The 22005-nt window shown below is 37.2% G+C and overlaps 1 protein-coding gene across 2 annotated transcripts in view; it reads left to right on the forward strand.

The window, feature by feature from the left end:
• SNX25 (sorting nexin 25) overlaps window positions 1-22005 on the forward strand; it is an 81964-nt gene that overhangs the window by 2639 nt on the left and 57320 nt on the right. For both annotated transcript variants that reach the window (XM_041480052.1, XM_041480053.1), the window contains exons 2-3: window positions 9493-9577; window positions 17744-17960. In XM_041480052.1, the coding sequence (XP_041335986.1) occupies window positions 9493-9577; window positions 17744-17960 (302 nt within the window). The remainder of the gene's footprint in view (window positions 1-9492; window positions 9578-17743; window positions 17961-22005) is intronic.

The raw sequence follows: 22005 nt of genomic DNA on the forward strand, positions 1-22005 counted from the left end.
GCACTTTCTTTTTGTGATGTGTTACTGTGCATTTCTCTTGAAGATGTTTTGTTCATCTGTTGGATTTGTATATATAAATAGTGCACACCTGCTGTTGCGTTGTGTGGTGTAGTGTAGTGTTTGCATTTATTGTAGCTCTATGGATGTGTTTGTTGTTTCAGAAGGGAATTGAAATTTGGTATTTGCAATCCACTGGTAAGGCAGCAGTACCTGCTAGAACCCTTTTCCCAGGACTGTTTTGTTACAGTCTGCCTGACTCCATTAATTTTTTTCTTTCCTCCCTCTTTGCACTGTTCCCAAAAGTTTACTTGCATGAAAGGGATGTTGAAAAACGGAGTGAGTAATTTTACCCTTTCTATTTAGAAGATGTAATGCCAGGCATCTTAACTGGGTTTCTCATACCTTCAGTTTATAGTTTTATTAATTTCTTTCTGGTACAAAGTGGCTTCAGGACTGCAAAGCTTCTTGAAGAGTTTTTCTGAATGTGATTTTCTATATGTATAGCAGACTTTCTAATTGGAGCTTCAGCAAAATGCAGGTGAAGAAAATAAATTGTCTAGATAGGCAGCCTGTAGAAATGTAGGCCATTCGCTAAAACTTTCTAATTTAGTTAGTCTTTTCATTTTACATCCTTTTGCATTTACACTGTTTTTTATCATTCAGTTGTTACACTCATGTTTTTCATAGAGCCTTCTGATCCTTTTGTATTTTCTGGGAGCCAGTAGTAGGATGATAGTAAAGCTGTAATTTTTTTTCAGCCTTGTTTTTTCTTTTCCTCAAGAATAAGGAAGAACTACCTGTTGGCCTTATAACTGAAAAAAATGTCAAGTAAAAACTTTATGACTGGTGTCTCACTCTTCTTGTGTTTTATACACAATTTATACTGAATATTTATACAGAATTTAGACAATTCACTTTTCATTCTTTGTGTGATTTTTCACATTGGGGTTAACAAATGAGGAAATAGTAAGTATTCAGGAATAAATATTTACTCTAGTTGTAGTCAGACTCAGCTCTTGGAAAGCTAGTGGGAGTACTCTTGACCAACTTCAAAGGGAAGTTGAATGGAGTTCCTCGTGCTGTGCTGAATAAAGGGAGTTTTTTTACCTTCTCAATTCAGCAACCACTTAGCATGTGAGAGTTCAGTGCTGTTGATTTTCATGGACCTGTTCATGAAAGTGAGGAATATGAGTGAGGAAGTGCAGTGTTGCAGGTTTGGATTTCAGAAGAGCAAGGTACATATATTTTTTTTTCCCATTTTGCTTGAACTTGCAACTAGCAAAGCCATCTTCTCAAAAAGATATGCTTTGTCCACTTTTTGTGTAACTCCTTTGGGACTTGAAAGGTGAAGACTTCCTTCTGAAGTCAGGTATATCAGAAAGAACACTTGAAATGTGCTGAGAATTGCAAAGTAAGCTGTGTGATTTATATCCCCATGATAAAGAGTGCTTTCAGTGTATTTTTTCTGTAACTCTGTTCACAAAAACTATCTGGGCAGTCTCCTGGCTTCCACATAAAGATCTCTGTTTCATTGGAAGAGAGGTGTACAGGCAACTCCTAATAATGTCTTACTTAATACTTTAAGTACTTGCAGGTACTGATAATATTGGTAAATAGTTTCTATTGATATTGAAATAATAGGAATTGAATGAGTCCTTGAAATTGTACATTATATTCTTGTCAGGTATTTTTCAATACTTTGCAGGAGCTGTTTTAGGACAAGATGGCTTTGTGGTGGAGGAGAGCAGCAAAATGCAAGGCAGCAAAAAGGCATGATGACCCAATTGTACTTTAGTGAGAATGTCTGTTTTAAAGGGGATTTTCACTTCTCAAGTACCCGTGGATGTGTTCATAGCAAAGATAGCCCTGGGTTAGAACATATGTAACCCTTTAAAATTCGAGTTTGCTTCCAAAACTCCTTTTGCATTGTGTGGTTGTAGAGGGATATGGCTTTGACTCATGTGAAGAACCATGTTAACCAAGTTAGTGGGAAGGGGGAAGGAAAACTTCCCACGTTTGTGTGAGTTGCTTCTCTGTCAAAAAAACTGGCAGAAGTGGGGTTTTCTTTTTAGCATAATGTTTTGACTCTGATTCAAAGCAAAAGCTCCAAGTAACAGAGAGTTGGGTTATCAACTTCATTTAAATAATGCAAAAAACAATGATTAGTTTATTAGATGTAAGTACTGCATTTTAAATTCAGATTAAGTGAATGATACTCTGTATAGAGAAGGATCTACCTAGTCTGTCTGCAGCACTAACAGAAGGATAGTAAATGTGCTTTTTTTTTCCAGTGAAAAGGGTACACGGATTTTAATGTCCTGTCTTTATTTTCCTACAATTAACAATTGTCAGTTATTTTTAGTATTTCTTTAAAACTCATCTCCTGACATATTTGGTCACTGTTGTTTACTACAGTTTAATTGCTCTCAATTTTGAGTGAGTAAACTAACACTTTCCCCTTCTGGCCCTAAAGGCAAATCATACTACATGTGATCATGTTTTATGTTCCTAAAGGCTTGTTCCATCCTTGAATGCCTATTTTTGTGAATTTGCCATTAGTGGAGGGGACATGGATAAAGCTTTTTTTCATTGGATCAGGTTGTCTTTGAAATATCTGGATCCTGGAACATAGTACTGCTTTTTATCCAAGCTGTAGGAGGATGTGTAGTGAAATGGAAATGGTCCCAATCTTTCAAATGTGATGGCAACTTAACTGAGGTTGACTATTTGTCATAGTAGCCAAGCTGAGCGCTCTCCTTTTTGTGAAGAACATAAGGGAAGTCGAAAGAAAGGACGCAGAGTTTGATTTTCCTTCACTGTTGGACTTTTGCCATGAGATGAAGCTTGTGAAGGTAAGCTTGGAGGAACCCCAGCAGCTGTGCAGAGTGGAAGGTTTGCCATCTGTGGGCATAAATTTCAAGTGGGATGCAAAAGAGTTCTTTAGGTAATAAGTAGTTTGTAGGGACTGTGAGGGAGAGGAGAAGTTTCCTAACTCTTCAGATTTTGATCTGTGGGCCTTAATAAGACATTAAAAGCATTTATGGGTTTTTCTACATCTAAAGCCAAGCATTTTCTATGGTCTGTCTCATTCTCTGACTGCACAGGGGATATTTAGAGCTCTGATATTGCAGAATTTTTGTAAAAACAACAGCAGTCTCTGGTTGTGGCACTTTTGTCACACTTTAGACTGTTTTGGGCTTGCAAGCAGATACTCTGATCTACTGCCAGTCTTTTAATTGATTGGTTGTTTCTGAATTGAAAGGAGAAGATATGTTTGGTGTGTTTTTAGCAGAACTCAGAGTCTCATGTGTTTATTCTTAGTTCTGTTTCATTTATAGGGAGGTCAACAATGAGCCTTTGATGATTTGGTTGAGTTTACTACTAGGAAAGTCCTGAAATTAAAATAATGAATATATATTTTAGCAATTTCTGCCAATTCCATGAATATTTGTTTCTGTGAGCACATAATATAAAATATTAAGGGAACGTTGCATGAATTGCAAGTGTTCTGTTATAGTTCAGCAGGGGCCTGTGGTTTGGACATTTCTGGTACAGTTTATTTTGAGGGATCTGTTGAACATCTGTTATAATTTGGGATTTATAAGCCTTTTCAGAATTGGAACTTTGTTAGGACTGCATATGTTGATTACCTGCAGGTGTAACTTTGGAGTGATAACTTTATTATTACAGGAGACTGACCTCAGGAAATTAAATGTTTTTCAGACTCTGTCACTTACTTCTTTGTCCCATAACTCCTTAGCAGAGGGAGCAGATTTATTTTTCCACACATTTTTCATCATCATGTATGTTTAGATTTCTTTTATTCATCGTGTTTATTTAGAGATTTCTTGTCTTGTCATGCAGTCCTTTCTGATTCCTTTCATTGGATCCTTTGTTGTCAGCTCTGTATTTTATTGTCCATGACATTTAATTTTCTCAACTTTGTGTTAGATTGACATCTCATATTCTGCTGTGAATGGGCTGTTTTTACCTTGAAGGGACTGCTTCTCACATGAACAGAGTTTTATGATTGAAAACATAACTAGGGAGCTAGCTGATTTCTCCTGATAACCAAGCTCTGCTGAGTCAGTAAGGATGGGTGGTGGGCTCATGGACATCTTTCTGTCCAAGTCTCTTGCAGGGAAATCCTAAGGGTGGCTATAAAACCTTTGTAAAAGGTCAAGAGTGGAGACATCCTGCATTCAAGGTACGCTTTCACATTGAAAATAGTATAGGTACGTATCAGAAACATTCTGAAAATAAAATCACGTAAAGTTCTCTTGTATTACCAAGTCTTGGTTTCTTGCTCTCTGCAAAGGAGAGCAGTAGAATTTACTCAAGGGAAGAGCCAGTTACATAGAACACTGTATCCTCTCCCAAGCTGTTACTTCAAGTGGCTAAAAAGATAAAGAAATCCTATACTCAAGAGGGGAACAGATTTGTGTTGTGTCTGTGGGAGGTTTTTGTGACCAGTCACTCTATACCATTTTTTCCCCTATTAAATATGCACAATGAAACAGAACAAGTTAATGGTAATAAAATGAATGAGGATGGTTCATGTGGCATGCTTTTGTGGTGGTTTTGTGGTGCTCACAGAAACACAGAACACCCTATAAAATGTGTGTATGGTGAAAAGTCATGTGCAGGGAGGGTATAGCAATAGAGCTTGCAGAAGTTTCTCTCTGGTTGCGAAGCTGAGACTCTGCAGCTCAAGCATGATTTTGTGCTGGCTTTTCTGGCTTGCCAGCAATTGAGTTCTCATGCCATATGGCTCTTTTGGCCTTGAAGTATAGACCATAGGTTCTTGTCATCTCTTTTTATAGAAGAGGAGAGTGTGGAAATGTTCAGTAAATTGGGGCTATGCCTGTACCTTGAGAATTCATTTAAGGCTTTATTTTGATGGCAATATTAAAAATTCCAGCACAGGGTAATGCTGTATTTCTTGCTGAGCAGTGATTTGAATGCTAAGTTACCAATTATTTCTTGGCTGTACTGATGGAATGAAAGTAGTACCTGAGAAATGTTTCATTTTCATATTCTTATCTGTCTGGTATTCTGTGAAATCTTAAGTGAACAAAGTTCTGTCCTGATTGTAAAGTTTTTACACTGCTACACTTTTACCAGTTTTAAACATGGTACAGCTAAGATTGAAGATCCCCATCTGATAAACAGAGTTTACATATTCCAGGAGCTACTATATTAGTAGAAATAATGAGATGATATAATAAAATAATTACTGAGATAATTATGCATAAGATAATAGGATTAACGTGCTTTAAGTATGTTGACTTCTAAATTGGTAGTTATGGTATCTGTTAATGCTGACTGTGACACATATGTACTTACCTTGTAGTCTTAAATAGACTATAAGTATAAATTAAAAAATATTAACTCCTGTGAGTATAAATTTGGTTTTGCATCATGAGTTGAAATAATGTTTGGATAAGAACATCTATAGGAAGTAATATGTGGATAAGAATACATCTATCCACATCTGTTAAATGTGAATTTATGGAGAGTTCAGTGAAGTATTGTTTGAGGCTGTGACTCTTTGTTATCAAGGTCCAGTCTGATGTTAACGTGTGTTTTACAAAGATAAGAGGAAAGTTAATAGGGCAACGGTGGGAGGAACAAGTAACTATGAGTGGTTGGTTTGTGTATGCTGAATTAGATGCAGTCCTTCCATTTTAGATCAGTGATTAAGCTGTCTCATCCACAATGCCCATTTATATTGTGGCATCTGTTGTGATCTATGTTCTAGTTTTTTTGTAACTGAGTTAATGTAATAGGAATAATTGTAAATTTTTCTCTGCTTCTGGTCTTAATTCCATGGCAGAGTAAGGCTGCATGTGGTGTGCCTGTAGCAGGTGCCTGGCTTTCTGTGCTGTGTTTTAAAAATTGCATTTGATACCAAGTGTTGCAAATTAATTTCTTGATAGTGGAAGATACTCCCATGTTTTCTGTGCTTTGCCATTTATTGAGTGTTGTCGCTGAAATAATTTCTTAATTCTTTATTATTTAACATTTATTGTTGTCTTCAGAGCTAATTTAAAATTACTTATATAATTTAAACCAATAAATGACATTTACTTAATTTTTCTATCTGTAGGAGACTGAACCTAGGACAAAATTTCAGGTTCATTGTCAGGCTTTTTTTTTCTTGACCCATTTAGACTGTTGTTTTCTTCATCTTAAATAGTTTACAAAAGTATCAAACAATAAGTTGTTCAGAAGTCTACAGGAAATGCACACATCCTTTTTTTCAGCCTGTAAGCAAAGTCAAAACTGAGGAAAACTTGAAGTGTTGCAGGAAGCAGGCCTCACTGTTTGTTAGCAACCTCATTCTTAGCATGTACGTTCAAAATGTTCTCCACCCCTACCCCTTAAAGTCCTTTTGTTGAGTTTTATTTATGTTTCTGTCATTACTTACCAATGAAATCTACAGACAGGAACTCAATTGTCTTGATACCAATTAAAAAAATTAAATTATTGAGGGCTGTGATAGTGCAAGTCAGGACTTAGAGGAACATGCCAGATTTTAATCTGTATAAAAGAGCATCTAAACTAGAGCTTTGACTGTGTTAAATCCATTTACAAATGTTTTTGGCTCAGTCAGGGTTATGCCAGCTATTTCATGAAGACTAGCACCATTTTTCTTTAAATGAATGACATGAAGAAAAATGTGAAAACATTCAAATCTAAGCTTTCTAGCTGGAACTGTTTTCTACATATGCCCTCAATCTGACTTGAGTCAGGGGTGGGAAGAAAGTCTTTCAGTGAAATATGCTGTATTTCTTATTCTCTCAGCTGTTAGAACCGAGCTTGGACTGCGAATTTTCTGAAATCCTTCTGTTATCACAGATGTTGGTTATCTGTGTTACCGGGTTGTTACTGTTGTTTTTAAGGTGTTTGCTGCCATATGTCATCTAACTTGGGAGTGCCTGCTTATTTAATTAATTCATCACTATTATTGTCACAGAAATGGTACTTTTTGAAAGCAAACCTAAACTAACAAGGCTTAAATCTTGATTCTGCTAAATGCAAGTTCATAAAATGGGAAGAAAAAATGAGTTTGATCAGTTGTTTTAGACAAGGCACCTTTAGATCTGATATATTATTAATTAAAGAAATTAAATTAACAGCTCTCTGAAGGGTTATCAAGGATCATGAATAGTTCAGGTTGGAAGGAATATCTGGAGGACATCTAGTTCAGTCTGTTGCTCAGAGTGAGGAAGATTGAGAGATGGAGACTCCACAGCCTGTCAGCACCCCTATTCTGATACTTGAGCAGCCTCAGGATTAAAATAGTGTTGTCTTGTGATGGGAATTTCCTGTGTTGCAATGCTTCCTAATGTCCTGTGCATCTGCAAGAAAAGTCTGGCTCTCTTTTCTCTGTATCCTGTCATTCAGTAGTTGGAGACAGCAGTAAGGTCTCCCTGAAGTTTATTACTTAAACCTGAAGTAACCCAACCAGAATCATAGGTTAATAGTGGAACAAGCTACTTACCTTCTTGCAGCTACAGATCCCCTCTGAAGATTGCTTTTTTTCCTTTTTTTCTTTCTTTCTTTTTTTTTTTTTTTTTTAACTTGTGTTTAAACTAGTTTTGAAAGGAGTAATTTGGTGAGCACTGCATTGGAGCACTTACTGATACTTTAGGCCATAGAAAATGCTTCCTGCAATGTATGTGATGCAACTGTAAATGCCCGTTAGCTCAAGGTCACTGACCGCCATGCAGGTAGGGCTCAGTTCAGCAGAAGGATGAGCCTTGTAGGCTACCCAAGCTGGCATGAGTGTTAAGGAAGATGGAGTGTGTCGAGCATGGATCTTGAGTCAGGATTGTTGGCTCATGTTTAGGAGTTCTTTCTTGATAGAAAGACCCGAGTGAGTTTGTTTAATTGGGTTTTCTCTTCCCCTAAGGTACTTGGGGTCTTTCATGTCTCTGTGAGTCTTCTCTTTTTATTTTTGAAATAATGCAGTTTCCTGCTGCAATTAAAGCAGAAAAATCCTGAAGTAATTGTGTGACTGGCATTAACACAGCTTTGTGTTGAGGAAGTGTGATAACATTAGCAGCCAGAGATGATGTGTTGGAGCCTTACAAATAGTGTTAGGTGACCTTACAAAGAGAAAAAATACTTTTTCCTACTGTTTAGCTGGGTATGGCTGAAGCTTTTACCAGTGCTTAGGTCAAAAGGGGGCTTAGAAATCTGTAGTGGTTCACTAAATTCTCTGTTCTTACACCTCATTAACTATGGTCTTAATAGTGAGGGGGGACTGCAAATGGAGGCAGATGTGCTGAAGTCTTGCTGCTCCTGCCATTGGTAGTGTTGTGGAGGAGGGAAGAAATCAGCTGAAAGACTACAATCATGGTCTCAGAACAGTGACTGGAGGAACTCCAGGGAGTGTTGCTGCATTCATCCAAAAGGTGGAATAAATCAGCTGTGGGCAGGGGGGCACTCAAGGCATGGGAAGTACCTTTCCAAGTCACTTTGCTGTGTGTTAGGTGTGAGTGAGCCTGAAAAGCTTTATTTTGCTGTTAAAATAGTGCATAGTCTCCTTTATCGAGGTTCTATTAGATGAACTTTGTTAGACTCTACATGCACGTATTTGAAGTAGACAAAAAACATTAAACCAAAATACAGAGTATTAGCCTGCAGATTGGCTGAAATAAGGGTATATTAACTATAAGAACATTAAACAGTGCTTTTACTTTATGCTGCTTTCCTGTTCTCTGTGTGGTGAATGTTGGAGGGATGGGGATGGTTGTGAAGTGTTTTCCCCTTATGATGGAGAGTGAGTTCCAAGCTGATTGACAGTGGGAACAGTTTCTATTTCTGTTTTGAATTATACTCCTTTCTATATAAATACATCATGAGTCACTGCTCTTTGTCTGTACCCTGAAAAATGTTTCTCTATCCGCCCACCTGTTTGGACACTGTGGGAGTGAATACTCCAATAAAGACAAATACTTGTATAGGACAGCAGCTTAAAATGCAGAGGGCCAGAAGAATCTTTGAAGAAAGAAGCCCAAAAGAATGTGAACCAAAATTACAGTAGGCAGTCCAAAGGCTTCTCTTTTGTTTTAAATGTAGTTTACAAGGCTAAACAAAGTCCATTGTCACAGTAGGCTATAAAAATGTTCAATTTGCTGTGAAAATACTAAATGAAAGAGTTCCACTTGTTTTGTTACATGCATGTCCTATCCTCAGTACACTGTCTTGCAAATGTATACAGCTCCTTTCTACCAAAAAAGTCACTTAAAATAATTTTGCAAGTTGTACAATATATGATTCACAAGTATTAATATGTGCTTAATGAACAATGTCTAATAACCTCATAGCCAATTGACACTCCTCTGTTTTACCATATCAAGTGACAATATTTGTATAAAGACCAAGTGATACAGTACTATTGCCTTGAATTCCAGTTTTATTCCTTCTGTAACTTTTAGTTTATTTCTTCCTCTTATGACGTATGTTCTGTTTTAATTTCAGAATAATTGGTCTGGAAGCTCTCATGATTCAATCCAATCAAGGAGAGTGATTATTTCTCACAATATGGATAAAGCACTGAAAGAAGGTGAGTCTTAGGTGCATTAGAGTCTGACTATCTCTTGTCCTTTTAGCAAACCATAACTGCACAATATTCCAAGACTTTAGAATATGACCCTGGTTTCTTTCATGATATAAAATATAATGGCAAGATCTTCTCAAGACATCCACTGTAGTAGGTAATGTGATGTTGCTTTTGTTATTCAACTGATATCTTGTCATTGTAGTGGTTGTTTTTTTTACAGAAATACATTGAAATACAGTTCTTAATACTTATGCACAAAGCAAAGGGGTAACACTTAAAATATTCTTGACTGGGTTTTCCTGAATTGAGAAATCCTGTAGACTCTTGCATACAGTCTTCCCATTTAGTGCAGTTCTTGCCATTAAAACTGAATCTAAAATCAACATTTGTATTTCTGGCTGATAGAGTATATTAGCCTTTTGTAAATATTTTATCTAATTTTGAATACTTTTTCAAAGTATTTTAAGATTGCTTTGCAGCACTTTTTCCTGCATTTTTCATAAATGGAGAGTATCTTTGAAAATTATCATTGCTTTAAATGGGTTGGTTGTCTTAAAACAAATTGTTATGTTTTTTAAGTTATTTTTATGAATAGCTATTAGCAGGGTATGTAGCAAAATTATAAAATTGGAACACTACCTACCTATGTCATTGAGTTGGATGCATGAGTCCATCCCTGCTCAGTAAGGCTGGAAGAAAGTTACTAATACTTAAATGATTCATTTTTCAGAGTTAAGTACCTTATGCTGTGACAGCTCATGCCTTTCTGCTATTTTGTTTTTTCAGAGTAGCTTTTACCCTCCATTCTCATGATGAATTTTGGAGAACAAACTTGTCAGATTTTATTTCTTCCAGGCCTAAGTGATGAAGCCAACTTCTGTTTTGTAGTTTGACAAAGATGAGACTGTAGTTTTTGCTCTACCATACAAAGTGTTTTTGCTTTGAAAGGTGACTGAGTCATCTTCAGTTGGAAATACTGAATGCAATCCGAAAAGCAGTAGTTTGTTTTTTGTTAGCACAAAATGATCAGTCTCTATGGAAATGGACAGGACTTCTTGCCTGTGACAGTTCTGAAATTTGTAGTTGTCTTGATGTGAATGGTGGTTTTTTTGTTGTTGTTTTTTTTCCCCACAAGTTGTTAAATAAAACTTTATAACTAGTAATATAAAACATACCATCTGTACTTGTTTGCAGTCTTACACTGATTAGGATTAAAGCATTTATATGTCCCAGGAATTTTGGACAACTTTTTGCTGTCTAGGTGTAATGTACTACTCAACAAAATGCTTTAGAAAGCCTTATTCATTTAGCTAGGAGACATTCAGCTGTAATGAGGTTTCAGTCTTGGGGACCAGTTTGTACTCTTAGTGCCTCTTGAGGTTTTGGGATGTGGAGTTTTTTGTGTGGGGTTTTTTTTTTTCCCTTAACAGATTTTACTTCTTTTTACATTACCTTTGAGATGCATGGATGATGTCTGATTTCAGAAATGTTGCTGGGTGTGAAGAGACAGCCCTTTGGTTAATTCTGATGTCTTCAGCTCTGTTTCATCACTGTGTAATTAAGTTGGCCTGGGGTTTACTATTAGTTGCCAGCTACCTTGCCTCCCTCCAGAACTGCCTGTTGTCTGTTAGTCATGCCGTGCTTTTGCTGGTGTTCTAGCCAGGCTGTGTGGTCTTTTCTCTCTGAGTTTGGCATGGTTCACCTAAGGGTCTGTGTCACTTTAAGCTACCACTTGCTTTACTGCATTTTTCCTGATGTTCCCATCGTAGTTTTTAGTGTAGTTGGAAAGATCCTTGGTCATATCCTTGGTTTAACTGAAGGAATCATCCATGTTTGTGTTCCAACCAGCAGTCTTATTTCAGTAACTAGCAGATGTTTAGACAGTTTTCCTGTGATGGTCACTGGATGATAATAGTTGCCTGTGTCTTATACAGCTTCTTGTCTTACTGTAATAAAATTGTTGGGAATCATCCTTTTACAGTGTGCCTCACTAAACACCACCAAGAAGAAACTCTGTATATGTTGGTTTACAGCTCTGCCCTAAGTGTCTTTATTTTCCATTAAGAGTGGAGCAGTGTAACAGGTTGGTGCTTTAGAGTGCTGCTTCATTATTAATTGTGGGATACTTGTCTTAGCTGTAGATAAAAGGTGGGGAAAGGTGTGAATTAGCCCTGCCACAGTGTGTTGTGGTTTATGAAATCTAAGTGTTCAAAATCAGAACAAGTGTAAGGTTACTAACAGATTTTCCATGTTGAGTATGGCAGAAAGAAAAGGCCTTTAGTTGTCAACCCCAAGTCCCCTTTTCAGCTGGTAGCACTTGAGTAACTAAGATTGAAATATGTTTTTTTCAATACTTTTCATGCTTTCTCTTGAGAGATTGAATTGATTTTTGTTTTACCTTCGTTTACCTTACAAAAAGAGAAGATAAGCCACTTCTACAAATACCCTTTAGTGCTCCCTGCTGCTTGTCTGGATTGCATCCACACAGTAGTGTGTGAAGATGTCTGCTGAGAGAGGCTGTGCCCAGTCCCTCTCGTGCTGCTGTGCACAGCGTGTACTGCTTGGGTTGGGGCTGCAGCTGCCAGGAGATTGATCTGCTGGGGGTAGCTGGCCTCCCAGGAACCGAATTTCATTTTCTGCTTTTATTGCTCCAAGTCCTGCGGTCTTTTGTTGTTTTTCACAGTCAGTCTTTGACTCTACAGTTTTTGTAGTGCCAAGAAGAATGGTCTTCATATCACTTAGCTGCTTCACTGGGTCATTTTTGAGTAAGTAAAACAGTACAGGCCATAGCTCAAATCCTGGCAGAGCTTTACTGGTGAAATTGTTCTGCTGTGAAAATTCACCTGTTTCTTAGATCTTAAAATATTTCCTGCTGGAGAGCCATCTCTTCTTTTGGAGTGGGTTGTCTTCCTTCAACCCTGCCTTGAGGTGACCTTTTTGGAAAGATTTTGGGTATTTAATTAGATTCTTTCTATGGATTAGATCTTGCCTATCTGTGTTGATCCCTTAGGATCTAACTCTGTTGGGGATGTAAGGTTGTACTTCCCTTTACAGAAAGATTGGGAGAAACTGTGTCTCATTTCCCAACTTAATATGTGCCTATTGATATTTAGAAAACTAATTGGTGCTGCTCTCTATTTGAAAAGCCGTTGTGGTTTTTAAATTTATTTTTAATTTTTTTTTCTCTGCTGAAATTGGGTTTTTTTAGAAAAGAACTCCTGCTGCTTTCTATTTGAAAAGCTGGTTTTTAAAGCAGGTTTTTAGAATTTACTTATTTTAAATTTTTTTTAATTTTTATTTTTTCAAAAAGCACCTTTCAAAACATTTTTTTTTTGGTCCACAATATCAGCAAATCAACTTGAATTTATGTTCTCTGTGCTATTGGGATTCAAACACTTGAAGCTAAGAACTCTTGTCAAAGGGTGCATGTGGAAAATTATTTGGGCATACATTTGTCTGATTTTATTTTACTACATTTCGTAGATATTGTTAATACTTATTTCTCTATTGTTTATATATTTCCATAATTTTTTTTTTTTTTTGTGCATAAAAAACCAGTAAAGATACAAATGCCAGGAAAATTTTAATAAAAATGGACCAAAGATTGGGGGATTGGGACACTGTCAGGGATTCCTTTTGCACAGGGCTGATTCATCCATGCACAATGACAGCATCTAGCCTACTGAACGTGTCAGTTACATAGAATTTGAATATGGAAGTAAACCAAAAAATGCTAGTGGTTTTCCAAACACAAACTTTAGAAGAGCACTGATATCTTCAAACCACTATTGCTAATTCACAGTCACTGAAATGTTGGCATTTAGACATCATTTTGTCAGCCTTTTATACTATGGTCTAAGTAAAGATTTAGTGTCCATGAGAAACTTCTGTAAAGCTAATAAGCATAAAACCTCATCCTCTTGTATAGCTAAAACATAATGAAATTTAAAATACAGTAAGTGAAAAATGGCTTTCATCTCTTTCAGTTTAAATGTCTTAGAAATTATAAAACTGAATATTCAGAGTGTTTATCAGTAATTTTATTAATAATTCTAAATCCACCTTTAATGTAGGGGTTTTAAATTTTCTTTCAGGTTTTTGTTGTCATTGTTTTTTGCTTGGGTTTTTTTGGGTCTGAATTGGCTTTTGGCTGGGAGAAAAGGTAATGGCTGTAAAAAGTAAATAAGCATTTAGCGTTTACTTCTCTAGAACAGTACTTTGATAGGTACTTGGCTGTGGTATAGTCTGTCATTTTTTTCTATTAGTTTTTTTATTGGAAGTATTTTTCTAAAAGTATAGCTTATTATAACCCCATCATGCATGTTAGATCTAGTGCTGTAGTAGCACAGAATTCTGGTAATGATTCTTGGCTTTTTGAAGGTGGTTTCTTCCTGCAGGATCCTAACACAATTCACATTACCCTTGTATTTCTCTTTTATGGGTTGTAATGCTTGTTGCTCTAGAATAACTCAAGACAGTGTTGTAGCTATACCTTTTTTTCATTTGTTCATACAGTCACAGGAGAGTTTTGGATTTAACTATAAATTAATGTAGTGGTTGTGGCTTCTCCAGGGTTCTCAGGAAAGGACAGCTGCTTGTTGAAACTGGGAAGTTCTGTCTGCATTTGCATAGAATATTTATGTTCTCTTTTAATATTGCTTTGAGAAAAAGAGGAGGCATTTAATCCTTGTTATTCAGATTTTTGTTATTTTTAATAAAGTTGTATAATGAATCTTAGCAATATAAAAGCGGTCTGGTGTGAAGCTCTGCAAATTGCAGCTTTGAAACCAGTCTGACCTGCAGACCCTGGTGGTGCCACTGAACCTCTCAATGAATGAATGCAGAAAAAGGGATAGCAGTTACTGTAGGACATGTGTAGGAATGAGGGAATGGTCTAGAGGGGTCTCCTCACTAAACCTCCACACAAGCTTCTAGCTCTCTGCTCCCAACGCTCTTCTAGTTTACAGTGTTTAAAAAGAGTAGTTGAACAGGCTCAACTTCAATTTCATATGAGAATGGTATTTAATCACATTGTAATAACTTGGGACTTGGATCTTCTGAACTAATTTAGGAAACCCAGTAGAAGTTTCTACAGTTTTGCACCAGACTCATTGTGGTCACTGCATTTGATTTGATCAGAAGAAATTTGTTTTATATTTTTAGTGGCTAAGTTAGAGGTAGTAAGGTTTTGTCCTGTGTTCTGCTTCTTTTTTTATTTCTTCCTTGTCTTCTGACTGTTTTCAATGTTTTAGAGAATGTGTAGTATAAAAGTAATGAGAATAGATGCATGAGCAGATTTCTTCTCTGAAGGGAGCAAGCTGCTCTTTATTAATTTGTTACATTTGTTTTCTGTATTTCCTTAGAGTGCTGAGAAGGCACCAGCTGCATCAATGGGCATGAAACTAAAGCAGCAGCTGCACCCCATGGCCAGGATGACACAAGGCAGTGTCTTAGCCAGTCTTAAACTGTTAGTGTCTGTGGCTGGTGTCCTTTTAAAATTTCATTTGTTTAAAAGCTGTCTCACTGCTCACTTGGACATACATGCTGGGCTCTAAAGAACCCTGGATTTTATAGAGAACAGCACTCTTGTGATGCAGGAAGGGCAACAAAGTTCAGAAGTGACAAGGAAACTACAGAAGACATGTCAAGTAAGAGAGCTGTAAAACACAGGTGCAGGAAAATAGGGTTTAAAGCAGTGTAATCCTTTAGAGGTCTTTAAAGTATGTAACTGGCAGAGTTAGACACAAATGAAATATTTCAAAATTGCATGGTTGATTTTTGATGATGATTCATGATCTTTTGTCTCTAGCTTGATATTGCCAATAGATTTTGTGGCTCTTCTGTATTGTATGTGACAGAATTCATGAGTGGCTAAAAGGAATCAAAAAGAATGTATTATGTAGTATGCTAAAGCAGAGCTCATTTTGGAGTGGAGTTGCTTAATAATAAATTATTTTATTTTATTAAATTAGAAAAATTATGTAAGATAATATTATATAATATAAATTATTAGGTGATTGTTAATTTATTATTTTTTAAATAAACTGTCATTAGGAATAGATTTTCTCTGAAAGACAATATGTCCGTAAGGGATTGGGATGCAAGTTCTGCTCTTGTGCTCTTGCTTTGTAGAGTTCTGTTGAATAGACTTTTGTAGGAGCCACCACTCCATACCATGACTTGTCCTCTTGGGCAAAAGATTCTGAAGAAATAGCTACTTTGCACCCTTGCAAAGGATATAGAGGGTGTCTGTAAGAAAATCTGGAAGTCACTACCTGCCAGTGATGCAGATTAAAAAAATACCACAATGCAGTGTGCTGCAAGAGCATTTGAGAAATTATTGATCTCTTATGGATTAGATGAAAAGGAAGAATCTGTGCTGTGGTCAGCTTTCCACAGCATTTCAGACCTTGCAACAGAAGAGAGTAACTAAGCTATAACAAAAAAGGTGGCTGCAGAAGGACATGGGGACAGCTGTGGAAAAATAGATTCTTAAAGTGCATTTTGTTGGAAGGCTTGAGATAAGTAGTAAAACTTCAGATTTTAAAATGCTATTTCCTCTGTTCTGTGGTATCTTGACAGATTATTCCTCTGCTTGCTTATCAGAAGACCACTGCTTTTATAACTGTTTTTACCACTCTGTAGTATTTGTGGGTAAGAGCTTTCAGTGAAATATTTCATCTAGAGATGAAATATTTCACTGAAAACTCTTACCCACAAATATAGTCAGTATATTTTTTTAAATTCAGTATATTTCAAAATAATTTTAGAAAAGTATTTTGGAAGTTCCTATCCTTCTGTATGGCTCTGCATAGTTTTCTTCTGTCCTGGATTACGAAAAAAAAAATCAAACCTGTTATATATTTGTTTACAGAACTGTGGAATTTTTTTCTGAATTATTAATTAAAAAGTCTTGAAATGACTTAGCAAAAGGCTTTTAACGATATATTTCAGCATACTCATTGAAGTGATTCAGTTTCTTTATAAACTTGAAGAAGCTAGTTTGTGAAGTATTTGTCTAGAAACTTTAATCAGTTTTAGCCATTTCTCTGGAAATGTTTTTATCAGGGTTACTTTGGTTGAGGTTTGCTAGTTTTGCCTGAAAAGGCAGGTGAAAATATTTAAGCTGGTGTCCTATTAATATGCTATTAGTTTACTGTTGCCAGTGCCAGGGAGATTTTTATAATTTACATAATTTACCAAACAAACAGCTTCTATCAAAGTGGAAGATAAGAAATTATGGAATCTTATGATTACTTTGCACTGTGGGCTTATGCTGACGAATGAGATGGACTTTTGATATGAAAGTTTGAAACCAGCTTGTTTAGTAAAGAAGGTGCTCAAATTACCAGGCACATGATTTTATTCCTTTCTTTTTTGTTATCTCGTTGATGCAAATTGACTCTTACAACCCCAGCTTTTCCCCCATCTCGTTGCAACTGCTAAATAGTTCATGTGTTCTCCCTGAACACCTCCTGCTCTGTTAGACTTCCAGGGACATTTGCTGGAGTGAAACATCAGTAAAACTGGTGACACACAAATGCTAAAAGGCAAAGTCAGAATGGTAGAAGACAGTGTTGCCGTGGGATTTTCAATTACAGTAATATTGGTTATTGCCTGTCGGTATGGTTTGGAATGCTTTGTCATTTTTGAAGTTCATGTGGTCTCACTAATCCACTTGTTCTCTCTTAGCTCTTCTGATCCTATAATGTACTTTCTGTGGTGGTGTTCTGTGTTGTATATGTCTTCGGTAATCCAAAATATTATCACCTTCCCTTTTTAGCCATGACTTTGGAATGGAGACTGTTCAGTTCCTATGCAAAGAAAGCTGCCTTCAGTTTGCAACATTTCAGACACAGCCCAATTATATGATAGTTCATGTAACCAAAGCCACTGCTGAGAGACAGGTATTAGTCTGAGGTTTGTGTGTAGCTGGTAACCTGATTGAGCAAATCCACTTTAAGGCTTTGCTTTGCAAAGTGACCTGCAGTAACCTGTTAGGTGCAGATTGCTGTAACCTTGCCAGCTTGACTTTCTTTGGTAAGAAGTAGATGTGAAGCCTATTACCCATCCAGTTTTCAAGAGGGGTCCAGGGTTACATTTTTCCTATATTGGTGTGCCTTGTCCTTTTGCAGTTTTTGCTATTTATTGTTTTGTTTCTCCTTTCAGTGTTTGACTACAGCTATAGAGATTACATCCTGTCCTGGTATGGGCAACTCAGCAGAGATGAGGGGCAGCTGTACCAGCTGCTCTCTGAAGACTTTTGGGAGATTGCCAAGCAGCTGCGACAGAGGCTGAGTCACATTGATGTAGTTAAAGTTGTCTGCAATGATGTAGTGAAAGCTTTACTCTCGCACTTCTGTGACCTTAAAGGAGCCAATGCCAGGTAAAAACAAAACTGCAGTTCATTGGAATTTTCCATTTCTCTCTTCACTTACAGATGTGCTAAATCAAGGTGATGAGGACTGTGTATAAAACTGATAAAATAGTTCAAACTTATTACTAGTTTTAGAGATCGAGCAGGCTTCAGGATGTCTGTAAAGAAACACTTGGACTCCTTTTTCTAAGTTTGGATTCACTACTCTTTTCAGTTTAATCCATGAATCCTTTGTTCACAGTAGGAGGTGGGCTGTGTGAGCAGTTCCTGCAAAGTACTGTGAACATGCAGTGGAAAGAAGGGCCACTGTCAGTGCTGTCAACAGACAAGATAGTTATTTGCACCTTTCCCAGAATAGCACCAGGAGTGATTCCATTCAGTTTTCCATTTCTTCTAGCCCTGGGAGGCAAAGCCTTGTGATTTCTGTAGGTGGCTTGTCCTGCAGTAACAAGATTTTTCTACTGAAAAATTTGTTGGCTGTATTTTCTTTCAGTGCTTAAGTTATCTTGCTAATTTCATAAATTTCCTCTTTGGCAAGGATCTCTTTGTCCACTTGAAAAAACCCTTAACACTAGAGTTCCACCCAAATTGTAATTGCAAATAGGAAATCTTAGCCTATGCAGCTCCTACATCTGAATGCACTGTTTGTGTATGGAATTTGGTCTTGTATCTGCACTTACCTGCATTTTGGTTATTCTAATTGAAATATGCTTTGGTCATTCAGATTTAGACTGTACATTTTATTCTGTGAAGTTGTTTTACCTACAGTTAGATCCATGTATTTTGACACCCCATCAGACAAAAAAGAACAATTGTGTTCTGTCAGTGATCAATCTGTTACCACTGACTCTTCTTTCTCTTCTGTATTAGAAGACATTGTTAATGTATTTGTGGTTAATCCTAGCTAATTTTTATGTAAGCTAATGCTTAGAAAAAGAAAAGACACTAAAGGGTGGTTACGTACAAGAAAATAAGAAATTAATGTGTATGTACTTTTCAGTAGATCTTGCTTCTACTGGGTTCTAGGTACTACTTTCTTTTAGCTCTGCAAGAGGTGGAAATATCTTAGATAAAACTCCTAAGTGTGCTCTTTGATTTTTAAGTATCATGCTTGCACTTGTCCTTAATCAGAATAAAGTGCTTGCTTTTGGGAAGAATTTGATTTGAACAGCTAAAGAATGAGGAAGTTGAATTTTTTTTTTTTTGGTTGGTTTTTTTTTTGGTTTTTTTTTTTTTTTTAAATCTGAATGTTTTTCTGTTTGAAGCTGGGAATGTAGGATCTAGAATTGGAGAATTATTAAGTATTCTTAATGCTGATTGTTCGTGAGGTTTCTTATCTGCTGAGAATTATGACCATTTCATCTGGTCTTTGTTGGATTGTTATTTCCACTATGTAGAACTAAAATAAAATCTTTTGGTTCTTTTCTTGTTAACTTTTTTCCCTTGGAGTAATTAATGCACCTTAGCTCTGAATAAGACAGGCTGCATTAATATGGGAATGAAAAAAGTCCTATCAAGTTTTAGTGTAATAGCAGGTTAGGAAAAAACCAAACAAACCAACCCAACAGCTCTAACTGAACAATTTATAGAGGTTGGAACTGGACTCAGTGGCTGTTTTTTGCAGACTGCGAGGCTGTGAATTCACAAGGAGGAAGGTCTGGTTTTAATGTGCTTGACAGGTCAGCAACATGATGCATGTAAAGCTCTAGAATATGCCCATGTTGCTCATCCAAACTTGTTCAAAAAGTCCAGGGAGCTGTTTGGAAATTGCACAGGGCTCACCATTTCTTAGCAGATGGAGAGACAGCTTAAATGCTATGTACAGGCAAAGTCAGCAGAAAGGTGACATTGTGCTCATACACTACAGGTGGAATTTGTGCTGCTGAGTGATGTGAGCATGCATGTAATAAATGTGAAAGTACAGCAAATATTCTGATAATGTTTTCTATTTAAGAGAATTTGTAGTTTTAACAGGAATTTGAGTTTTGTACAAATTGCTTACTGCTATGGAGTTTACTGTACTAGAACCTTCTGACATTTTAAGCTATAGACTGAGAACTAAAAAGTATGTTACTTCTAGCTTGGAAGCCTTTAATTATTTTCTGTATTGTTGTCCTGGTTTTCAACTGGGATAGAGTTAATGTTCTTCCTAGTAGCTGATATGGTGCTGTATGGATTTAGGTTGAGAATAATGTTGATAACACTGGTGTTCTGGTTGTTCCTAAGCTGTGTTATGCTATGCCAAGGGCTTTAGCTTCTCATACTGCCCTGTCAGTGAGGATGCTGAGGGGGTGGGCAGCACAAGAAGTGAGCAGTGACATAGCCAGGACAGCAGACCCCAGCTGGCCAAAGGGATATTCCATACCATATAGTGTCATGTTCAGCATATAAATTAGGTGAAAAGCTGTCTGGGAGATGCTGCTCAGGAACTGGCTGGGCATCAGCCAGCAGGTGTTGAGCATTTGCATTGTATGTCACTTATTTTATATATTCTAATTCTATTATTATTATCACCATTATTATTATTCATTTCCCTTCCTTTTCTGTTCTGTCAGAAACTCTTTTTGTCTCAAGTCGTAGAATGGCTTGGGTTGGAAGAGAGCTTAAAGGTCATCTAGTTCCAAATCCCTGCTGTGGGAAGGGACAACTTTCATCAGACCAGATTGCTCAATGCCCCATCCAACCTGGCCTTGAACGGTTCCAAGGATGGAGCATCCACGACTTGTCTGGGAAACCTGTTCCAGTGCCTCGCCACCCTTACTGGGAAGAATTTCTTCCTAATATCTAATCTAAGCCTCTCTCAGTTTGAAGCCATTGCCCCTTGTCCTGTCACTGCAGGCTCTTGTAAACGGTCTCTCTTCACCTTTCTTTTCGGCTCCCTCCAGGTACCTGAAGGCTGCAATTAGGTCACCCCAAAGTCAGGAATTTTACCTTTTTTTTTTTATTCTCTCCCTCATCTCACTGTGGGAGGGTGAGGGAGTGAGTGAAAATCTGTGTGGTGTTCAGTTCTCTACTGGGTTGAATCACAGCTGAATTGCCACAGTTCAAACACAAAAAGATTTGTCTTCCTGAGGTAGGGAATGCAGATCTTCTTGATCTGCTTTGCTTTCTGTTAATGTTTTGAAGACAGTAATAAATGTAAATTGGCATTCACATTTCCTTCTGTATCTCATAATGAATCCAGTTAGTTTTGGATGATAAATATAGTGGAACAGAGGCTGTAATTAGAGGGAGGTATCTTTCCTGTTGCGATACCTCTTGGAGTGCTCCATCGTTTCTTGCCACTGAGTTTATACTGCAGCATGATAGCAAAGGGCATTTTGTCTATTGTGTGGCAGCTTATGAAGTTTTAAATACCTCTAATACTGTCTGTGGAGGGGGTGCCACCTGAGCCCTCTGTCTTGGTTTTCCTATATAACAGATAATCCACCAGCACAGCAGAAGGGAGTCATCCATGCCCAGGAGGACAGATGTCATGTTTCTTCAGAGGGAAGTTCGTGTGTTTTGTGACTAGCTGCACACTGGACACAAGAATTTCTTTACTTTTCTTGTTTCACTGACGAAATCAGTCTGTGATTAACCAGGATGTCTGAGGGGATGAAAACAGGCTGAGGCCCTTCAGAATGAAGGGTTCTACAGTCTTTTCTTTGCTTCTGCTTTCTGACTAGCTTATCTTAACCATCTCAAAAAATCACTTTGTTATTTTAAACAGCTCAAGGTAAATAGCCAGCAAAGGCCAGAAATGAAGAAAAGTGCTGGGAGACCTTTTCTCCCTTCAAAGGGAGGGAGAAGGGGTCAAGGCCAGGCTGGATGGGACTTTGAGCAACCTGGTCTAGTGGAAGGTGTTCCTGCCCATGGCATGGGGTTGGAATTAAATGATCTTCAAGCCTATTCCAACCCAATCCATTTTATGATTCTTTGATAAGAGGAGAGGCCACTTCCACGGTGGCTGATTGGAGACAGGGAACTGGGAGAAAGGGATTTCAAAGGAAACTGTCATTTTTCAGTGAGAAAATTTATGGCCTTTTGAATGATTTAGATAGGAAACCATTTA

This window comes from Pyrgilauda ruficollis, unplaced genomic scaffold (genome assembly GCF_017590135.1).
Source record: "Pyrgilauda ruficollis isolate IOZ18807 unplaced genomic scaffold, ASM1759013v1 scaffold5, whole genome shotgun sequence".
NCBI lineage: Eukaryota > Metazoa > Chordata > Aves > Passeriformes > Passeridae > Pyrgilauda > Pyrgilauda ruficollis.